At 42.5% G+C, this 21,818-nt stretch overlaps 2 protein-coding genes and 1 long non-coding RNA gene across 3 annotated transcripts in view; 2 read left to right on the forward strand and 1 right to left on the reverse strand.

Moving 5' to 3' along the window:
• LOC138763547 (uncharacterized) overlaps positions 1 to 8,908 on the reverse strand; it is a 28,928-nt gene extending 20,020 nt beyond the window's left edge. The window contains exons 1-2 of the long non-coding RNA XR_011357640.1: positions 8,704 to 8,908; positions 3,943 to 4,004 (exon numbers count right to left, since the gene is read on the reverse strand). This is a non-coding gene — a long non-coding RNA (uncharacterized lncRNA). The remainder of the gene's footprint in view (positions 1 to 3,942; positions 4,005 to 8,703) is intronic.
• The window catches only part of LOC138763549 (complement factor H-like), a 613,078-nt gene that overhangs the window by 476,298 nt on the left and 114,962 nt on the right, over positions 1 to 21,818 (forward strand). The gene's annotated exons all lie outside the window — the stretch shown is intronic.
• On the forward strand, positions 4,233 to 20,004 carry LOC138763545 (protein crumbs homolog 3-like). Its single transcript, XM_069937861.1, has 3 exons — positions 4,233 to 4,605; positions 18,490 to 18,542; positions 19,681 to 20,004. The coding sequence occupies exons 1-3, from the start codon at positions 4,524 to 4,526 to the stop codon at positions 19,900 to 19,902; spliced, it is 357 nt and encodes a 118-aa protein (XP_069793962.1). The 5' UTR covers positions 4,233 to 4,523; the 3' UTR covers positions 19,903 to 20,004.

The raw sequence follows: 21,818 nt of genomic DNA on the forward strand, positions 1-21,818 counted from the left end.
AGCAGGCACTAATGTAGCTCATCATAAAGGATGATCCCTAGTCACTATGAATATAGCTGGAATACCCAAACAGGGCAAAAATGGAATCTTGGGCCTTTATGACTGGCAAAGTGGAATGGCAAACAGGAAGTGGGAGTATCATCAATGATAGAGAGGAAGAAGGTGTTCTGGTTCGTGGAGGGGAGAGGTCCCTTAAAATCAACACTGAGCCATTCAAAGGGTCTGGATGACTTGATCAGGTGCACCTTTGCGGGGTGGTAGAAGTGCAGCTTGCACTCCATGCAGACCTGACAAGACCTCGTCTTCCATAGAGTAGGGCAGATTGCGTGCCTCGGCAAAATGAGCCATGCTGGTGACCCCTGGATGGCAGTGCTCATTATGTAGAGACCACAGTTGCCCGGTGTAAGCAGAGGCACAGCTTCCTCTGGATAAGGCATCTGGAGGGACATTAAGAGCTCCTGGCCAATAGGCAATGTCATAATTGTAGGTGGGGAGTTCGATCCTCCACCTAGCAATCTTGTCATTTTTGATTTTGCCCCTTTTGACATTATTAAACATGAATACAACAGAGCACTGGTCACTGAGGAGTGTAAATCTTCTACCAGCCAGATAGTGTCTCCAGTGCCTCACGGCTTGAGCCTCCTTTCCGGAGCTTGTGGGCTTGTAATGTCAGTGAAAAAAATGTAACTTGCTTGCCTGGCTGGTTGAGGGTACTGGCCAGGGTGATGTCCGAAGCGTCGCTTTCCACTTGGAAAGGTACTGCATGCATGGTGGTGTTCACAATGTGATTCCAGAAGTAGTTAAAAGCTGCTTGGGCTTCAGACAAGAGGGGGAAATTAGTGGCTTTTACGAGAGGGCACCTTATCAGTGTATTGAACCATCCACTGGGCGTAATATGAGAAAAACCCCAGGCATCTCCTCAAAGCCTTTGTGGTCCTGGGAATGGAAAACTCTAACAGGGGGCACACCCTATCGGGTTCAGAGCAAATGATGCCATTCTCCACCATGTAGCCAACGATAGCCAGACGTATATTCCTGAACATGCACTTGTCAGATTTATAAGTGAGATTCAGGTTTTTCGTGATGTTGAGAAAGCTCTGGAGATTAGCATCATGGACTTCCAAAGTGTGGCCATAGATGGTGACATTATCGAGGTAGGGGAAGGTAGCCTTCAACCCATACTTATCCACCATTCTGTCCATCTGCCTCTGGAAGAGAGAAACCCCATTAGTGATACCGAAAGGGACCCTCCGGAATTGATAGAGACCACCGTTAGCCTCAAATGCCATAAATGGATAGTCCTTAGAACAGATTAGCAGCTGGTGATAAGCAGCTTTCAGGTCAATAGTCGAATAGACCTGATACTGCAAATATCATTCACCATGTCTGAAATGAGTCCAGGAGTATGAACCAATTAAGAGTTTGGCTATAGTCAATTACTAGCCTGGTCTTGTTTTCCCCTTTTACCACTACCACTTTTCACGGGCTGGTGCTAGGTTTGATGATACCTTTGTCAAGCAGACGTTGTGCCTCAGACTTTATGAAATCTCGGTCTGCTTTGCTGTACCTCCCGCTCTTGGTAGCAATAGGTTTGCAGTCAGAGGACAGATTCAGGAAGAGAAGTGGGGGGGGGGGGGTGTCAATATTCAGTGTAGAGAGACTGCATGTGGGATCTGATTGTAGGGGCCCTCCACTCTGAACTATTACAGGGAGGAGGGTACCAGAATACTCCAAGGTCATGCTTTTATGGTAACAACACCAGATCACAGGCAAAATTTACAGTATTCCTCCCCTTCAAATGACAGATGTACAATACAATGTTGTTGAATATCCGTAGAATGTGAATGGGATGCAAGGAATATGCGATAATTGGAAGGATACATCTTTAGGTCATACTTTTGCACAGTCCTTGAGTCTATGAAACTTTCAGTAGAGCCTGTGTCGATTAGGCATTTAATGGAATATCCGTTTACCTTCACAGTCTCTATGGAGTTGCTGAGCTCGTGAGGTCTGTCCTGATCTAGGACCATTGAGGCTAGAACTCCAGAGACTCCATACTCCTCACTTGAGTGGCCCCCACTGTCCTGGGTTGCCCTGCATGGGTAACATGGCATCAACCTCCTGGCATGGAAAGATGGCCACCTTCCTTTCTCCTTTGTTTGTGTTGCGGCAAGATGGCCGCTGAGCCCTTTTGCACCATTTCCTCACTGCTACTGCCAACATCCGTCGCTGTGTTGTGCAGCAAGTGGACTCAGGTAAATTTGGGGCAGACAATTTGGGGCTGGAATTGGATCCGGGAGCGGTGCAGGCCGCAGGCTGCCGCTTGCATGGCAAAACCTTGCCCGATGCCCTTTCTTGCCACAGATGGAACATACTGAGTCTTTAGCTGGGCAACGAGATCAGGGATGCTGGCTCTTGCCACAGTAAAAGCCCTAGCATGGGAAGCAGCAGTCATTAGGGCTGGGTTAGCCAGAGCAGCTGGTCCTTGGAAGGGGTCACCTGTATGAGCAAGCTCGCTGGCTTTGAGGTCATCATTCTTGAGCTTGGCCTGTTCCAACAATTTGGCCAGTTCAACGTGGCGAGCCAGGTCCTTCTTTCCCAACTTGAGCAGTCGCTGCATCATGTACCTTGAGTGGACCCCCGAGACTAGAGTGTTCCGGATCTGTTCTTCTTCATGAACGTGGCCCGTAGCTGCTTTGTATCTGCACTTCTTGGCAAGCGCCCACAGAATCAGCAGGTAGTCATTGATGATCTCTCCTGGCCACTGGCGACGTAGAGCGAGTTGGTGCCTTGCTAGGACCACATTTTGCAACTTCAGGTACCTTGCCGTCAACACCTTGATCACAGCATCATATGTAGTGCAGTCCCTGATGACTGCATATCCTTTTGTTCCTACCCTTGAAATGAGTGCAGACCTCCTGAGTCCATCTGTGTGGAAGACGTCTCTGGTCGCGTTCAGGTAGGCCTGGAAGGAGTCTAGCCAGTACTTGAACTCCTCAGCCACGTTGGGGACAAAGGGTCCATCAGTAGTATACCTGACTTGAGTAGTGCTCCTATTATTTAGGGAATAAGCTAATAAAATTGTAGCACGAATAAATGCTCTCATGTTTGGAGGGGAAACAAACACTTTTATTAGTTTATAACTATGAGTATGGTTTGTAGTCTTCGGATTGGTTCTGGGTTTAGGCAGGAAACCAAGGTTATATGTGAGCAGATGGCGGCAGAACCAGCCATCAGCACAATACACTGCCAGAGAATCCCAGTTCACTGCAGTCACCTAACAACAGGAAAGATCTCAAAATAAGATTGAAAGAGTGCAGAGAAGATTTACTAGGATGTTGCTGGGACATCACGATCTGAGTTAAAGGGAAAGGCTAAACTGGTTACGATATTTTTTTTCCCTGGAAGATAGAAGAATGAGGAGAGATTTTATTGAGATATTTAAAATGAATAGACAGAATAGGCTTTTTCCACTGCGGGTAGGTGAGATACAAACCAGATGAAATGGGTTAAGGGTGAAAGGGGAACAATTTAGGGAGAACGTTAGAGGGAGCTTTTTCACTTAGAAAGTGGTGGGAGTGTGGAATGAGCTCCCAGCTGAAGTGGTGAATGTGAATTCAATTTTAACTTTCAAGAAGAATTTGGACAGGTACATGGATGGGAGATGCATGATGGGCTATGGACTGGGTGCAGGTCAGTGGGATTAGGCAGAGAAAATAGTTCAGCGCAGACTAGAAAGGCCGAAGGATCTGTTTTTGTGCTGTAATGTTTGTTAGCTCTATTGATTTTTTACAATCCCTTGAAGAGCAATCAGAACTTTGATTTAATGTCTCATCAGATAGACAAATGAGATTTGAACAAAAATCAGTTTACCTGTTCACACATGTGAACATACATTAAGCATTTGACTTTATGAATCATACCACTTCCCAAGGTACTAACCTGAGCTTGAAAAGTCCAGAGGAACAATGATCAGTTCTTTTTCACGTTGAGTTTATTTTCACCTAAGTATGATAAATTAATATATTCAGGAAGAAGCTTTCACATCAAATAATGCTGCTTTGTTCTTGAAAAGAAAGAATTCTAGATTTTTGTATTAAACTTTAAAATTGTTTTCTAAGGCCAGCCAAAGACAGCAAATGGGTCCTGACAGTTGATTGCACTACAGCTCTGGCTGCAGGGTTCAGGTGTGGCTGCAACCTGACACCTCAACTAGGTATCGAGTAGGATCTGACAGAAATTGCTGGTGTTCTAAATGTACGGACAGAAACCACCATTAAAACCGGAAGCTAAGCTAAATGCAGAGAGAAGAGATAGTTAAAAAAAAACAAATTCAATGTTATATTACTTTGAATATGAACCACACAGTAAAGGATAACTAAGCTGTAAAAATACAGGTAACTCGTCACATTGCACTGCAAGGTTCCTATTTAAGTTTCTCAAGTTTCCAGGACCGATCGCTTCAGAAACATCACTCGAACTTTTGGAATTGGTTTTGGTCTGTACAGCTATGGACTTGTAGAATGGAAGAACCACCACTTGCCAGCTTTGGCTGGTTATTGGCTGCAATACTTTTACTAAAGGAAGGAGTTTTGCTGACACAAGGTAATCATATGTTTGCTCAAAGTAAAGGAAGTTGTAGAAGCAGAAATGTACTTTTTCCGTAACTCTGCTGGATAACTTAATGGTTTAGGAGTTAGTTGAGCTAAATATGACTCAGACTTAGCCATCCACCATGGAAAAAGGCTTTTCACCCTACAATGAACTGGCCGACATGTATCGACCGATCTGCACTCATCCCATTCACCTTTACTTGGGTTGTAACCATCAAGGGCTCATCAAAGTACTTCCTTCAATGTTGTGAAGGTACCTGCCTCCAAATTACAATGACATTCTGGTTCAAAAAAAAACTTCCCTTTAAATCTTTCCTTAAATCTATGCCCCCTAGTTTTAGAGACATTTCCATTATGGGGAAACATTCCTTGTTATCTACATTTAGTGTGCCTCACATCATACTGTGTGCCCCTCCCACCTGTGGAATACAAACCAAAGCTGTGCATTCTCTCCCACTGCTGAAACACTCTATTTCAGTCGACACTCTGTGAGTTGACCTCTGATGCTGTCTCTGTGGAGTTTTCATGTTCTCCCAGTGAGGTCACTGAGTCTGGCTTCCCTAAGTACTCCAGTTTTCTCCCACATTCCAATGGCATTCTGCTCAATAGGTTAATTGGCAGGGATGTGAGTGAGAGAAGATTGGAGATTTATAAATGGTGGAATGGAATTGATGAGATAGCTCTGAGAGAAATCATTGGACTGAATGGCCTGCTTCTCTGTCCTCTGCACCATTTCCAGTTGAATTGCACCCTTCCTGTCCTGTGGCAATCAGACACTTATTCCAGTTTCAACCCAACTGATGTAATATGTACTTGTAACTTCCCTACTCTCAACTATTAGGATGATTTGTACTTGTTTAGGGAAAAGAAGACCATTTTTATGATTGAAATATCAAGTAGGTTAGTTTGCTTAAAGATTGGGCTAGGGTGAAGCTTTTAACATCAGTGAAGACATTTTTAATTGGTAAACAACGTATGAGGCTTTATGAACAGCCAAGAGTAGCTTGTTTGCAGAAAGGACATAGTTTCAGGATGTACAGTGCTTGATTAGGAGACAGACACTGTTGTCTTTGATATCCCAATATCACCAAATTATGATGATTTATCAAAAGAAATTTAACTTATTAATTTATAGATAATAATTATGTTGATTTTGTCTTTGTAACATTACTGGCACTCTTGGGAAAATATAAAATTATAATATCCAATGTGCAATTAATGACAGAAAATGATAATTATGCCTGAGCTTTGCTGTGGGGAGAGATTCAAAACATGTCAGATCTGTGCATTATCTCTTTCCCTCATAAAGCAATTGAAATTAATTCTTGTGTTTCCAGAGTGCACAAAGCATACTCAATCACAGCTGTCAGATCGTTTTATGACGCACTACAACCAAAATGGCAATGGGTTTAGGCTTGCTTCAGGACATTGTTTGGTACTCAAAGTTAATCTTGGGTACTACCAAATTATTTCTACGTTTTTGTAAAACAATTGAATGAATAACTATTTTAATTCCCAATGCAAATGAGTAACTAGCCCTGACCCACTCCAAGTAATGTAATGGCTTCAGTTCCCATTCTGAATATGTAATGAAATCCATTAACAGTTGAAATAACTAAAAACATCAGTCCTCCATCCAAACACAGACAATAAATTTGAATGAGCAACTATATTAACTCAAATTCCAAATTTAGTTTCATTACAGGTAGATTTAGGATAGTGGCTCACTCGTACAATATATAAATGTTACTAAAACTACTCTTTTATGGTACATTCCATTTACAAGATCCCAGAACCTAGACACCAATGTCAATGACCCTCTTGTAAATGACATAATTTTTCAAGCCACCATGTCATAAATCCAGTTTCTTTCACTGATTCACAAGTACTGTATATTTCGGCATAAGTCGAGAATTGAAACCCTCAGAAATCACTCAAAAAAAGGGGGGTTGACATATACATCAAATGTACTTTTGAGACCTTAAATTCAACTAAAAAAAAGAACCGCATGACCCAGATTCGGCATATAAAACAACCCGAAGAACTTCCCCACCGCTGTTCCCCGATACATCCCCACTGCCTGGCACCACAATAAGCTTCCCAGATATTCTACAATTGTAGAGCCCAAGATCACTGCTGTTGCATGAGAGCCTGAGGTCACAGCACCTGCCAAGTAGGCTGTGGTTCCTGCTCCTGCTGGGGGCCTGAGGTTGCCGCTCCTGCCTGGGAGGCTGAAGCTGCCACTCCTGCCCAGTAGTTGATATGTAGCCGTGGTTCCTTCACTGAGCACACTTGGGCAGCGAGGCAACTTCTTAATGTGGATAGCACCGCACCTGATGTTTAGAATGGAGTCATCGTTACTAACTCCAGCTGCAGCCAATGCTAAAGACTTGGACCCAGCTCTAGCATCTTCCCAGCCAGAAGCAAAGATTTTTTTTAAACTTTTTTTTCTTGCTTGTGCTATTTACAGATTTGTCACTTGGCAATTAGAGTTTTGTAACAAAGTTTGGGTTGTTGCTGGGAGGCCCGGACACCAGTCTCCGGCATGCTCCTTACAGAAAATTAGGGGGAAGGGTTGACTTATATATGCCAGATAAGTGATAAAGCCATGAAAGTGAGGCTGAAAAATGGAACCCAACTTCTCTGTCAGTCGACTTGTACACTGAAATATATGGTAATTTATTTTATTGCCATGAAGGTCTCTCTATTAAATTTAATTATTTATTATTCAATTCTGATATTGAGAATTCCACTCTCCCCTTACTGAATCCAACGTGAATGCATACCCAATTATTTTTACATTCCAGGACTATATTCTTTGTCCTGAATTTTGGTAAAAATACATCATTATAATCAATTCTTGGCGTTCCTCAACTATTTAAATAAATATTTAATTGGTCCATATGAATGCAGCTTGCTCCATTTAATCTTGTACTTAGTGACAATCCAGCACTTGAATTTATGCTTTGAAGCTGACAAGCAGCTTTCATCTCTATTTTTCTATATGTAGAGGGATCTATGCGATACCCAGTGAGCCCTTTACAAGATAGGTATCCAATCATAAATACAACCCTCAACCAACATTCTCTGTCTCTGATCACCAAGCCAATATTGGATCCACTTTGTATAATTGCCCCGGTCGGTATCCATGGGTTCTTACTGTTTGGACCAACTTTACACATGGGAGCTTATAGAAAACTTACTGAGGTCCATGCAGACTAGATCACCTGCACTACCCAAATCAATAGACTAAGTTACGTTTTTGAAAAATTCAATGAAATAAGTACTTCATTTCATCATCAAAATCAGTCTAATTAAAGTGCCAAATCACTCAACTTAAAATATATTAAATGATAAATAATTGATCAAAATGCATAATGGGAAGTACTATTTAATTATACTACTAGAAAAATACCAGATAAATGTCATAAATTTGGCTTATAAATATCCTTTGGTGAAGGAAATTTGCCATCTTTACCTGATGCAGCTGAAACATGAAACAGAGCAAGGTGATTGATTTTTTTTCCCTGCCCTCTCAAGTAGCCTGCAAGGCACAGACATGCCATTTTGGGATGACGTGCATGTTAACAATCTCAATAATCTGTGAACAAATGCAAGCAGTAAGTAGAACAGGCAGGCTCCGCACTCCCAAAATTGTTCCCAGGCCTGAAATGGTGGTTACTCTTCAAAGTTCATATTTATTGTCAGAGTACATACAACCGTGCTTATTGATGCATCTTTTAAAACGCCTTGTCAATTAAAATTAAAACTTTTTTGGTAATTTTAATGATGTCTGGAGTGACTGAATACGGCATTTCAGATAATTTGATTCTTCACTCTGACTGAGGATGACTTCTTGCATGGTATATTGGCATGAAGTAACAGCATTTGTTTTCCTAATGCAAACACTTATACAATCAAGAAAGTCTCTTCTTGGCACATAGGAAATCCACTTGAACACCAATCAACTTTGTTTCCTGAAATTTAAAGTAAGGTTAAGTTTTCAAAAAGGCAGACTACTGCCAAGGGTTTTAAAAAAATGTTCGTGAACATTTGGGAAAAAAAGACAAGAGCCAAGAGGGTTTCATACCTTTCAGCTGCCATCTCTTCCAGACAGGTCTATGACTCAGCGTTCTGGTGGGAACTCAGAAAATCAGGTCAGTCCAATGTCAGATCCCGTCCGAGACTTGGTTTCCATGCCATACAAGTTGATGAAAAAGCAGATTTGAAAAGCAGTGAGTTCCCACTTCCAGGTTCTCCAGCTGTGAAACCTGGCGCTGTTATTGAATAGTTCTAGTGAGTTGGGGTCTGTTAGTAAATGAAAGTCATGTTACAAAATATTAAGAAATGAAAACAAACAGACACACTTAAATATATTTATACCAACCTAATTAAATGAATATAACAACAAGCTCCTCTTTCTGCTAAATGCTGAGTTCAAGCATTTCAGTGGCTTTTTATGTTTGCACTGGGTTCAATGGGAGGATTTGAGTGAAATACAATAGGCTGCAGATGCTGTGACTGTAATAAACACACCGAAATGCTGGAGGAACTCAGCTGGTATTTACAGCAACTATAGGAGACAAAGATAAATTGCCAATATTTCGGACCTGATCCCTTCTTCAAGGAAAAATATGAAAAAGCAGAAGCAGAGAATATCAGAAGTCTCAGAATTCAAACAATGGGGGAGAAATCCAGACCAGCAAAAGGTCTGAATATGATAAGGGACTAGGTGAGAATTTATCATGTCCAATGCAAAAGGAGACAGGGGAGAGAAGTCAATATTAATGCCATCCAGTTGGATGGTTCCCAGTCGGAAGATGGTGTTTTTCCTCCAATTTACAGAGGAATGGGATGGAGAATTGAAATGAGTGGCCATGGGGAGATCCATGCTATTGTGGAGGACAAAGCCGAGGTGCTCAACAAAGCAATCTCCCAGTCTGCAGCCAGTCTCTCCGATGTAAAGGAGACTACAGCTGGAGCACCGGCTGCAGCAGATGATCCCTGTAGATTCACAAGTGAAATGTTGCTTCACTTGGAGGGACAGCTTAGGGCCCCAAATGGTGCTGAGGGAGGAGATGTGGGTGCAGATGGAGCATCTCCTGTGGTCATAGGGATAGGTCTCAAGGGAACGATTGGTGGGGAGAGAGGAATGGACAAGGGAGTCATGGAGGGAGTGACCCCTGCGGAAGGCAGAGAGGGGAGCTGGAAGATAGTGGAAACTGGTGCTGTTATGGTGGAATTAATCAGGTGTGCCCTGGCTTTATGAAAGTAGACCAGAGTCAGCAAAATGCTGAACAGAAGTTGATAGAACTGCCTCTCTCAGGATTTTTATTTTAACCAAAAATAGATTTTATTTACAATAAATTGTAAATTTCCATCACTGTAAATTGTTACATTCATTTTTATTTACACCATTACTACCACTATGGCATCTTGTTGCTCCTCACCCGAGTCTCAGCCCTATAATGCCTGGTAACAGGAGGATTCTAGACTGTGGTCCTTCCCCACAATGCCCTCGTAATGGCTGCTCAATGCGTCCTTCAGCAAATATTCCTGCAGCCTGGAATGTGCTAATTGGCAGCATTCCTGTACTGACATCTCCATTTGCTGATAGACCAATAGGTTTCGGCAGAACAAAGTGTGTCTTTCACTGAGTTGATGGTCTTCCAGCAGTTTTGGATGTCTGTCTGTGTGCGTCCACAAGAACAGCCTGTCAATCTGTCACGCTGCTGCTGGGGATGAACCATGACAAGGACCCTTGCATTCTTCACACATTTCCAGCAGTTCTTCATTCTGCAAAGAAGTTGGCAAATGTCTCCACTCCAAAACAGTTAACTCAGGGACAGCGGGCACTGTGGTTGATGTCCCGGTTGGACAGCAAGGATCTGACTGGGAGGGCTCCTCTAACTACCAGCCAGGCCAAGACTTCTCATTTTTTTTGTGAGCACCTCTGATGATGCATTCTGCCAGATGAAATGGATGGTCTACCCAACGTGTCCATCAAGTCATCATCTCAGTGTTTGCAGAACATTATGTGCTGACTACTGCCTGCTGGCTTGCGGTCAAAGATGTTGTTCTGGAAAAACTTCTCTATGAAGAATAGGTGCTGTGGCAAAGTCTAGCTGACTCGGACATTGCACTGCAACTGATCTAGGCCCATCCTTCACAACACCTGCATCAGGTAGAAGCTCAGCTCATAGCAGCCTGATGATCTCGTACTTTCGTTCCACGTACAGCCTGGTGCAGCCACACATGAGTGGTCATCAGGATGAGAGTCAAATTGGGTGCGCCCATGCTCCCATTGTCTGTCAACTTGTACACAGTGACCATTCAGACCTTTTCCATCTTAAATCTATATGGTGAGTGGGGTGGAACACAGAGTACTTCGCACCTGATTACCAGGTTATTCCCTTTTACTGAGAGGGAGTCCCCCGCTCACTGACCCAATTTCTGCTGGACTTTTGCATCTCCTTTGACCAATTCTTGTTGCGCACTTTGACCCCCTCCAAACCAGATCCCCAATTCCTTCAGGTAGTTAAATCTGACTGTGATGGGGATGGATGACCGGTCAGGTCATAGCATTGTCTCACTCTTCTTCCGGTTAACCTTGGCACCTGATGGAGACTCAAATTGGCCAGAGGTGCTCTTCAATCTGTGGACCAATCGTGTGTCAATCAGAAGACGGTGACGTTATCCATGTATGGGGAGGCCTTGACCTGAGTTTCTCCTCTTATGCCTTTGTCCTTCCTGATAGGATCAGCAAAGGGCTCTATGTAGCACAAAAATAAGACTGGAAAGTGCAGGTAACCCTGTCTGACTCCAGACTTGATGGGGAAGCCATCTGTTTCCCACCCATTGATTTGAATTGCACTACTGATGTCAGTATAGAGTAGTTTAATCCTTTTCCAGATTACCTCCCCAAAGTATCTCTGGCTCTCCACTCAGTTCTGGATCACCTCGACAATGGCAACACGTATATCAGGCTACTCTTCATCGACTACATCTCAGCTTTCAACACCGCCATTCCCTCGGTGTTGATCAACAGGCTCCAAAACCTGGGCCTCTGCACTCTGCTTTGCAACTGGATTCTTGACTTCCTCATCGGAAGCCCACAGTCAGTTCAAGTCGGAATCAACGTCTTCTCACTGGCAATCAACACGGGTGCACCTCAAGAATACTTGCTTAGCCCACTGATCTATTGGCTGCACACCCTTGACTGTGTGGTTAGGCACAATTCAAATACCATCTACAAATTTGCTGCTGACACCAAGGTCAATGGGAAAAATCACAATGGCAATGAGGAAGTATACAGGATGGAGATAGATCAGCTAGTTGAGTAGTGCCGCAACAACAACGTTGCACACAATGTTAGCAAAACAAAGGAGCTGGTTGTGGACTTCAGGAGGGGGAAATCAGGAGAACACAAATTATCGAGGGGTCAGCAGTGCAAACTTTAAATTCCTGGGTGTCAACCCCTCTGAAGATCTTTCCGAGGACCATTATGTTAATGTAATCATGAAGAAAGTTCAGCAGCAGGCTATATTTTATTAGGAGTTTGCAGAGATTTGGTATGTCACCAAAGGGACTTGCAAATTTCTACTGGTATACAGTGGAGAGCATTCTGACTGGTTGCATCACTGCTTGGTATGAAGGTTCTGTGTCTAGGACATTTTGGCCTCCACAATTTCTGACCATAGTTTGGCATTGGACATTTTTCCGCTAACAGTTAGGTGGATTTCACTGAGGGGAGGGGAGTGCGGAGATGTCACCGCAGGGAGCAAGGAAAGCGGAGATGCCACTGCAAGGAGACTGGAGTGCAGAGATGTTATTCAGTTATATTTAATTAAAATTATAATCAGGTAATACTTTTATATTTGTTGGATTTAATTATATATAATAAATTAAAAGCCATGTCTTTCACCAAAATGCAAGTGCCAAAATATCTGGCGCCAAACTATCTGATTTCAGGAGGTTCCAACCCCACCAGCACCAGTCTTCACTCCATCGAGGACATGTAGAAAGCAATCTCTTTCCTCACCACTCAGGCCAGCCACTCTTCACACAGCCTCAATCGGGAAGAAGGTACAGGAGCATGAAGATGAACGGCCAGCAGAACAAGGACAGTTTCTTTCATTCTGCCATCAGATTTTTGAATGAACAATAAACCATTGACACTACATGTGTGAATGTCACAGACTGTGAAATACTATTGGTTGAATTTCCGTGGGATAAACCTTATCTTATCTACATTGGAAAGTATCTATTTGGTCTGCTGCAAAAATGTGAATCTAAAAGTAGGGATATTAACTAAATTTGCTGTTAATGCAAAGCAACACATGATTAACAAATTACAACTTCATATTTAAGACTGTGTATGCATAATTTAAACTATTATTAAAATGACATCATCTAATATATAACTTTAGAGAGCATGTTCTATTGAAATGCACTGCATTTCAAGTCTAACAAGGAATGCAACCTTTAAGAAATTTTAAGGGAAGGCTAACCAATTTATCAAAAGCAACAGAGAGAATATACATCGTACTGTTTGGCAGGTAAGGCTATAATGGGATTATTCCCTTTGGCAAAGATCAAGTATAGATAATCTACTATGAGCTGTTCAACTGGATCTGTTGAGAAGCTGTAGCATCAAGGAGGAAGAGAAAAACAGTTGAAAGGACTGGTGGACCAGAAGAGATCATCTAGCGTAAACTGGCCTGCTAACGCAGGGGTGGTTCCATTCTGATTGGAGGAACAATTTAACACCACCTCGGCCAGTTTCATGAGAATGGCTCTGGCAACAAATTCCTCAGGAGGGCAAGGACTCCAGAACACTGTCAAGGAGGCAGTAAAGGACCTGAACCAAAGTTATACATTTTCCCAGGACCTCTTTGTCTGTAAGGTCTTGATTGAATGCTGTATATTTGAGGCGAAGGACATCTACTGCCTCCAGGATGTTAAAATAATAGTCACTTTGATGTAACATTCAAGACCCAGCAGGATGGTAGAGGATGCTCCAGGACTTCCAACAGGAAGGGAATGTGGCTCCACTCTATTCAAGGCACAGCCACTCTTCACCCTTCCAACGCAGGAAGAATGAGTGATAACAGTGCACATGACCCATCTACATTTGCCATTTGTGGACGTGCTTACCTTCCTGGGCCATTATGTCGAGGAGACAGGGACCTGTGTGGAAGTCAAAGACATGCCTGTAATCTTGACCAGCAAACTGCAAGTATAGATGAAGCTGAGAGAGGACAGGAAAGGACCATCATCCACTTCCCCTTGGTGTCCGCCATTGCAGGGAATCGTGGGTACTTGGTCCATGCCAGACAGCTCAAGGTGTGCAGGAATTGCAACAAACCTGGACATGTGGCAGCCCAATGCAGCACAATCATCTGCAAAAACTGCAAGCAGGACGGCCACCAGACCAAGGACTGTGGAGAGAGAAAGTGCTGCAATTTTTGTGGGGAAGTAAACCACGTCTACAGAGCCTGCCCAAACCATGTAGTCACTTACGCATAGGCAATGAGGGAAAACATCCAACATCACAACCTCCAGCCAAGTCAACACCCCCTCAATGTCGACTATGACTGAGATCCTGGCAGAGTCCGAAACCAGGGGGAGCAAGGAGACCCCAAGCACATCCACCTCTAATCCTCAAATGCCAGGCACAAGGCTGAAAGATTCCCTTGAAGAGGCAGATTGATGGAGGAAAAAGAGCAGACAGTGACAAAAAGAAAGAAAACCCAAAAAAGCCCCATGGAAGAAACTGGTAACTGATACAAGTGGTGGGAAGAGAAGGATCAAGGAACAAACAAAAGCCAGCAACTTCTCATCATCTGAGGATGAACCCAGCATAAGTGCTAGATGAAGACAGAAGAAGTACAAAGATGGAGGGGAAAGAAAAGAGGAAAACCTGTTACTATTAAGTCTAACGGTGGGAGATACAGCATCTAGTGACCCACAGCTATAGAAGAATGGGATCAGAGCAGAGGCCATTGCTCCCCAGCTCGGGAAGAAGAATACAAGCCAGCCAGGAGAGAGAGAGAACTAGGAACACAGTCAGATTTCTCCCCAGCAACACCACCAGCTTTGCCCGAGAAGACCCCACTTCCAGAGGAAGATCACCCCCTGTTACTGAGCCTGAATTCAATGCTGCAGTTCTCCAAAGCACTGGGCATAAAACTTCAGGCTGAGTGACTCTGGACCAGAGAATTGTGAAATGGAGATTACTATGAACAACAATGGAGATTAAAATAGCAACTGTGAACATGCACACTGTCAAACACACGACATGATGTGTAAACATATTGCAATATCTTGTTGAAGTCAAGGCAGATATGACTTTCATTCAGGAGTGTGGGCTGCCACTCCTCAAAAAACATTGGAGATGGTCACGATGGTGGTCTCATGGGTTGTTTATATGACATGGGAGTGAATGATTGTCACACATCTGGTCTGAGTATCTTGTTGTAGGGAGGCAACTTTGTAATTACCAAGGTTAAGGAGGTTTTTGGGGGACATCTGGACATAATGGACTTAAAATACCGTGACACCCTGCTCAAGCTGATCAATGTGTACACTTCGCCAATGCAGAGCGAGAGGCTGGCCATCTTCCAGCAGCTTCCACTGTTGCTGGTGACGTCCTTGCTGGTCATTCTGGACCAGTGACTTCAATTGCATCATTAAAGTGGCTGGACAATTCAGCAGTGCTGAACAGGTCAGCTCCTTAGGACTCCTGATGGAGATGGTCAAGGACACACAACTATGGAATACCTTCAGCAACCCTGCATGGGCAGCACAATCGCAGCCCACCTGGTCAAGATTGTACACCTCAAACCGGCCTTGGATAGACTTCATCTTTGTGCTGAAGGCAGTCACGGTCTGAACTACTGACATTACACCAGTATTTTTCTCTGACCAGTGCCTCCTTCACACCACCTACAGGAGGACCTGAAGGCAGGAAGGGGAACTTGGAAGCTGAATTTGAAGTTGCTGACCCCAGAGAATGTAGAGGAACTAAAGAATAAGTATGCTGGTTCAAGATAGTCTTTGACTATCCAGTGACCTGGTGGGAAGTGACAGAGGAGAATGTCAAGAGGTTCTTTATCCTCAAAGGTGTTCAGAGAGCAAGAGAGAACTGAACCAACTCCAGATTAACCTGCAGCAACCTCCTTCTGCAGTCAAGAGGATGTGAGGTTGGAACTCCAAAAGGTCAAGAGTTGACAACTATGCAATCCTCTTCAAGAGTCCTCCAAGATCATTTTTTGATCCAGTCCGCAAAGTGGAGCAGGATGAAACATGCTCACATTTCTTCTAAAAGGTTCACAGAGGGAACTCTGTGATTCAAAGCCTTAAGGAAGATAATAGGTCAGTCACATCCTCGCAGATGGGCATACAGAGCATAAGCAGATCCTTTCATGTTGCTTTTTACCTCACTGCAGATGAACTTCCTGTCCTCTATTATGGAGGTCCTCAATGACAGAAAGCAGAAAAGTCTGGGGGAGCTGATGGTCTCCAGCCTTTCCTTTGGGTCGAGTTGTGACAGCTATAATTTACCCGGTATATGTACAATCAAAAGAATACACTCACTCATTCTTCAGTACAAAATGGAGTTGACCCTCTTTATTCTTCTCAGCCACAACAATAAATTCTTCATCCCACAAAACACCTTCCAGCCAAGTCCCCCCACCCAACTTTTTCATTGGTTCTCCACCACATGGGTGATTTTGATGCTCAGAATCTCCTCCTCCTGTGTCCGAGATCCATCACAGTATATGCAGTCTCCATATTCCAACCTGCACATGCAGGCTACTACTCCTCCATGTTTCCCCAGATACATCATCAGCGGCGACCAGCACTGCTCCTGACACAGGTACGTATGCACCATGACTGAGTAAAACTCCTGGAAGTGATGGCTTACTGCCTCAGTTGTACTTAGCTATGTGGGTGGGCCCAGACCTGCTGGAGATCGACAATGCTATGCTCCTGGCAGGCAGCATGTATGACTCTGAGGAAGGGCATCATTATTCTTATCTTCAAAAAAAAAAGTGGGAGGAGAAGGTTACCAGGAATTGGACATGCTCTCCAAAATGGGTTTTGGGGAAGGAACCTGGAATTGGATTAAACTACTCTACGTGGACATCAGTAGCACCGTCCAAATCAATGTGAGAGCAACAGATAGCTTGCCATCAAATCTGAAGTTGGGCAGGTTTTGTTTTTTGTACACTGCATAGAGCCCTTTGCTGAATCCATCAGGAAGGACCAGAGCATGAGTGGACTGACATTGTCAGGCAGCGGAGGCACTGAAGTCAAGGCCTCCTTGGACATGGATGACATCACCGTCTTCTGTTCAGACACATGATTGGTCCAAAGATTGATCAGCATCTAAGGCAATTTTGAATCTCCCTCAGGCACTAGGTTCAACTGGAAGAAGAGCGAGGCAATGCTCTTCAGTAACCAGTTGACTTATCCACCATCCCATTCACAGTCAGATCTGACTACCTGAAGGTATTGGGGATCTGGTCTGGAGGAGCTGAGATGTGCTACATGAGTAGGTTGGAGCGGATTGGAAAAGTCCAATAGAAATTGATTCTGTGGGTGTAGCACTCCCTCTCAATAACAGACCAAGCACATTTGACCACAAGTCATCAGACAGTGATCAGGACAGAATATCCTGCAGACACTGAGAGATGAAAACAAGATGAACACAGTTCAGTGGTTACTTTAGCAGACCTCTAGGACATCTGGCAGAATGCCTAATCACCAGTGCTCAGAAACAAGCAGCAGGCCTTCCCTTGTTTCGCGGTGAGATCAGTCAGATCCTTCTTACACTGGAACTTTACCCACGATACATGTGGTCTGCAAGATAACTGAAATGGAGAGGAGGAAGTCAACCACCTCTTTACAGAATTCAAATTTACTAAGCGTGTGTGCAGAAGAATGAAAGTGTCCTTGTCACAGTTCGTCCCCAGCAGTTGCATGACAGATGACTCTCTAATTTATGGGCTGTTCTTGGGAATGCACACAGCCAAACATCCAGAAGTGCTGCAAGACCATCATCTTGGTGAAAGACATACTTTAGTCTGCCCAAAACCTGTGATCTATCAGCCCAAGGAGATGTTGGTGCAGGAATGCTGCTGACTGCCCCATTCCAGGCTGTCGGAGTACGTGCTGAGGGACACACTAATGCTTGGTGCAGCCAACATAAGGGTTCTGTTGGGAAGAACCACAATCTGGAATCCTACCATTACTGGGCATTGAATGATTGAGACTGAAGGGAAGCCCCTCAAACAACAGGAGGGGGGGGGGGGTGGGGGGGTATGCAACAATAAAGTGGCTCAGTGGTGGTAATAATGGAATGTAGATATGAAACTAATATGTGATTAGAAATTCTGAATGGTTAGCTCTTTATAAATAATTTATTGTGAATAAAGTGTATTTTTGGTTTTAAAAAAGTTAATTGAAAAGTCAACACTACAGGTGGCTTTCCTTCAACATTTGAATTTCACCAGGGCAGAGAGCTGGAGCGCAGATTGTGCATTTGTTCCCTGTGCAAAGATCAGACTTGCCTGGTTGGCGGTGGGGGGGGGTGCAGGATTAGTGGTACCATTCCTCCACTCGGTCCACTCAAATCCACTGGAGAATCAATGTCTGCAAGACATAAAAATTCACTAAATGGAATTTACTGAAGCAAGCACTTTAAATTCTTCACCACCTTGTTAAGCAAAAGCCCACAATAAAACTCCATTCCACACGACCATTTTGTCAGAGTCATGGTTAGTGATTTCCGTTTAGAACATGGTAGCATGTCAATTTTATTTTTCAACATTCCAGTACTGTCTTCATGTTAGTGTTGGTTCCTTTTCAGCAATGAATGTAACAGATCCTACACCAACAACGAATGCTGATAACACATCACCTGTAAGTTGATAGATTTAAATTAACCTAATGTTAATATGGACTTTAGTTTTAGTCTAGCTCAGCTTTTAAGGAACAATTCAGAAAGGATTTAGTTAAAAACTGTATGGGTTCATCTTTGGAACATCAATTGATCCCCCAATTATTACTGAGAGGATACTACAAGATTAAAACCATGATAACAATGTAGCTTTTTTAATAAAAAGAAAAATTTTCAATTGAAATGAAGATAAATTAGTGCAATTACATGCATTATCCAGCTAATGCATTTATGTATGTTATGCTGCTTGAGAGAACCCATTTGCAGGTTCAAAATGTTTCATGCTTTTGTTATGGAAATATTTCTGATGCAGAAGGGCACCAGGTTCATTACAAGTACTGAATTTGATACAAAAGCTATTAATTTATTATGCATAAAATATTACATTAGTGTTTAATGTGTGATCAATGTTACCCAACAGTGGTTGATTTAGTCAGATACATAAGTGAGTGAAATAAGCATGATGAAAATAATAAAACTGAAGTTACATAGGTTAGTAACTTGATTGTTGCCAAATTTAGACAAATTCCAGCTCCAGTCACCCTTAATCTCCAGTAACCCCAAAGGTTGAGAGCCTGGAGTGCCAGGGAAAGGGCCTGAAAGTACCTGGCAGGAAGTGGACTGAGGTTGGTCCATATTAAATCATCTCATTTACTTGATAAGAGCAGAACAGGAAAGTGGTACAAAAGAGGATACAAGGAGAATATTTATTTTAAATTGTGGGGAAGTTGTATGTATTCATAAAAGTTTTCAAAACTGAAAATGTAATTCAGGCAAGTGGAAATACTTGACCTCATGCCGTTGTAATCTTAAAATGCAGACAGCAGAGAAGACTGCAATGAAGCTCAATTCCATGCTTTGTGCAAAAGAGCATTCCAATTAATCTTGCTGCCTTGCTCCCGCCATATCTCCTTGCAGATGTTTCCTATTCAATTGTTAACCAATTATTATTTTTCTAAAATTGCTTCTGAATCTGCTTCCACCATCCACTCAGGTAATGCAATCCAGATCATGAATTACATCTGTAAAGTTTTGGCTTTGATTCACAGTTCTAGTCTAGTCCATGTTTCTAATAATAAAAAATGTGGATTATTTTCACAGACAAATCCACCACCTGGCAAAGTAAACATAGCAGCCATTGTGGCTCCAAGTGTCTTGGGAGGGGTGATAGTTCTAGCTATCATTCTGACTTTTCTGATTTTAAAACTGCGTGAGAAACGCAAGAATGAAGGGAACTACAGCCCAAGCAACCAGGAGCAAACAGGATCTCGGATGGAAATGAACAACACTCTTAAACTACCTCCGGAAGAGCGCTTGATCTGATGTGTTCAAGCTTGGGGGTTTATAGTGAAAAAAGTCAACAGACCCAGGTATTCCCTGTGCTTCACAACAATTTTGGATGAGAAAAACGAATTCAAAGCTGTGCAACTCCAAGTCGGTGTTCAAGTGTATTATTTCTTTGAACCATGGCAGCTTTATATGTAAACCCAATGTGAGTTGTCCTTTAATGTTTAACTATTTTGGCTCTTGTCAGCAGGATGTGGCAGCCTGGACCTCAGAGTTTCTGCTTTATACTGGGTTGATCACCGTCATATCATTGCTGATTTTCTTTCTGGTCTTCACTGCCTCTATTGTGACCCTGAGTAAAAGAGCAATGCACGGGGCATACAGCCCAAGCCAACAGGAGAAGGAGGGATCACACATGGAGATGTGGAATATTGTGCAACCACCAAAGGTGGAAAGACTTATCTAAATAAGCCCAGACCAATTGTCTCCATTGTACATTGGCATGAAATTGCTGGATGTACAGGCTGGGTACCATTCGATTCAATGTGATACAAGGAATGGTTCAATTTGTATTGAATGTTTTCTTTTCAGTGGGCATCACCAGGAAGGCCATTTTTAATGCCACTGTCTGAATGCTCTTGGTTAATATTCTGGGCAGTCAACAGCGAAATCGGTTCCCAGATATAATGAAGTTCAATCTGTCAATTATTCAGCCAAATCATTAAAAATACTACTAAAAATTGCTCTCCCTTTCCACAAAAGGGTAAACAGAAATGGGTTACATTCTTAATGTGTAAGTTATATTAAGAATATGGAATGTGCTCAAATACGGGAAATAACGATGGAATTGGAAAATAGAAACCAGAAAAATAGAAGATTATGGGCGTGAGGTAGAGAAAAAATAGATTGTTATGGAGTAGTTTTCCATAGGTTGGCATGGCATCATGGGCTGAAGAGCCTGTAGTTTGCTGTAGTCTATTCTATTCTATGTTCCATGGATGGCCCCAGGTTGGATAGTTCAGCTAAAGTAAAATGGTTATGTACCGATTGATAACTCTTCAATTACAGATCACTGTTAAGAAAGATCAAGATCATCTGAAATTGAGCTATAAACTACTCCATGCATAATTAAGCAAAATGCATTGAAACAGAGGGAGTCTGAAAACTCTTTCCTTTCATAACAATAGGTTGGAGTTTTGTCATACAACACTTTTTTTGCAGAATTTTTCCAAAGGTTGGTAAGAACAGGAGCAGAATATTATAGAATTACAAATTATGTTGAGGGCAGATTAAATTTCTGCAAACTTTTGAACTGGTTTAAAATTAAGATAGAAGATGGCAGATCAAAAATTGAATGAACGTGAATGGAAACATGAGAAAGTAAAAATTTTCAACCTACAGCATTTCAAGACTTGATCTGGGTTGGGTTGCTAACTGTGTGAAAAATGGACATTTTATCCCAGTACTAATTTATGTATAATTCTATATTTCCATTTTGCAAATTAGCTGAATCTAAATTAACTGCAGTGTCAAACATTAACTTTTCACTTCATTGTGCCCAATATATTCCAGCTCGACAAGATCAATTGTCAGGGATTTTCTCAAAATTGTCATTTCATTGCAAAGCTTCTAATAACTGTTCAGTCACAGTTCTGGTTGATGCATGAGTCTGTGCAAAGATGTAGGAAAGTTTTGCAGGCTGTAAAATGGAGCTCTAACTTAATATTTGCCCCGCTTTTTGCCAAATGTTTTTCAGTTAAAGTCAGTTAGGGAACAGGAAAGTGAATATTTTTATAACAGTACTACAACAGTGTTGCAAACCACATTATGATTTTAATATTTTTGGATTTGATGAAATAAGTTGTTGTTACAGATATTCAAATCAGTCACAAGTTTCAAACGGATCCTTTGAAATAGTCAAAGCTAGTTAATATTTAATGGCTCAATCCTTC

Source organism: Narcine bancroftii, chromosome 5 (genome assembly GCF_036971445.1).
Source record: "Narcine bancroftii isolate sNarBan1 chromosome 5, sNarBan1.hap1, whole genome shotgun sequence".
In the NCBI taxonomy this organism is placed as follows: Eukaryota; Metazoa; Chordata; class Chondrichthyes; order Torpediniformes; family Narcinidae; genus Narcine; species Narcine bancroftii.

Excerpts from the sequence above, each read along its gene's own strand:
- LOC138763545 (XM_069937861.1), top strand. The coding sequence starts at position 4,524 with ATGGAAGAACCACCACTTGCCAGCTTTGGCTGGTTATTGGCTGCAATA. Across the intron at positions 4,606-18,489 it reads AGGAGTTTTGCTGACACAAG|CAATGAATGTAACAGATCCT; the intron begins GTAATCATATGT and ends GTTCCTTTTCAG. Across the intron at positions 18,543-19,680 it reads ATGCTGATAACACATCACCT|ACAAATCCACCACCTGGCAA; the intron begins GTAAGTTGATAG and ends TTATTTTCACAG.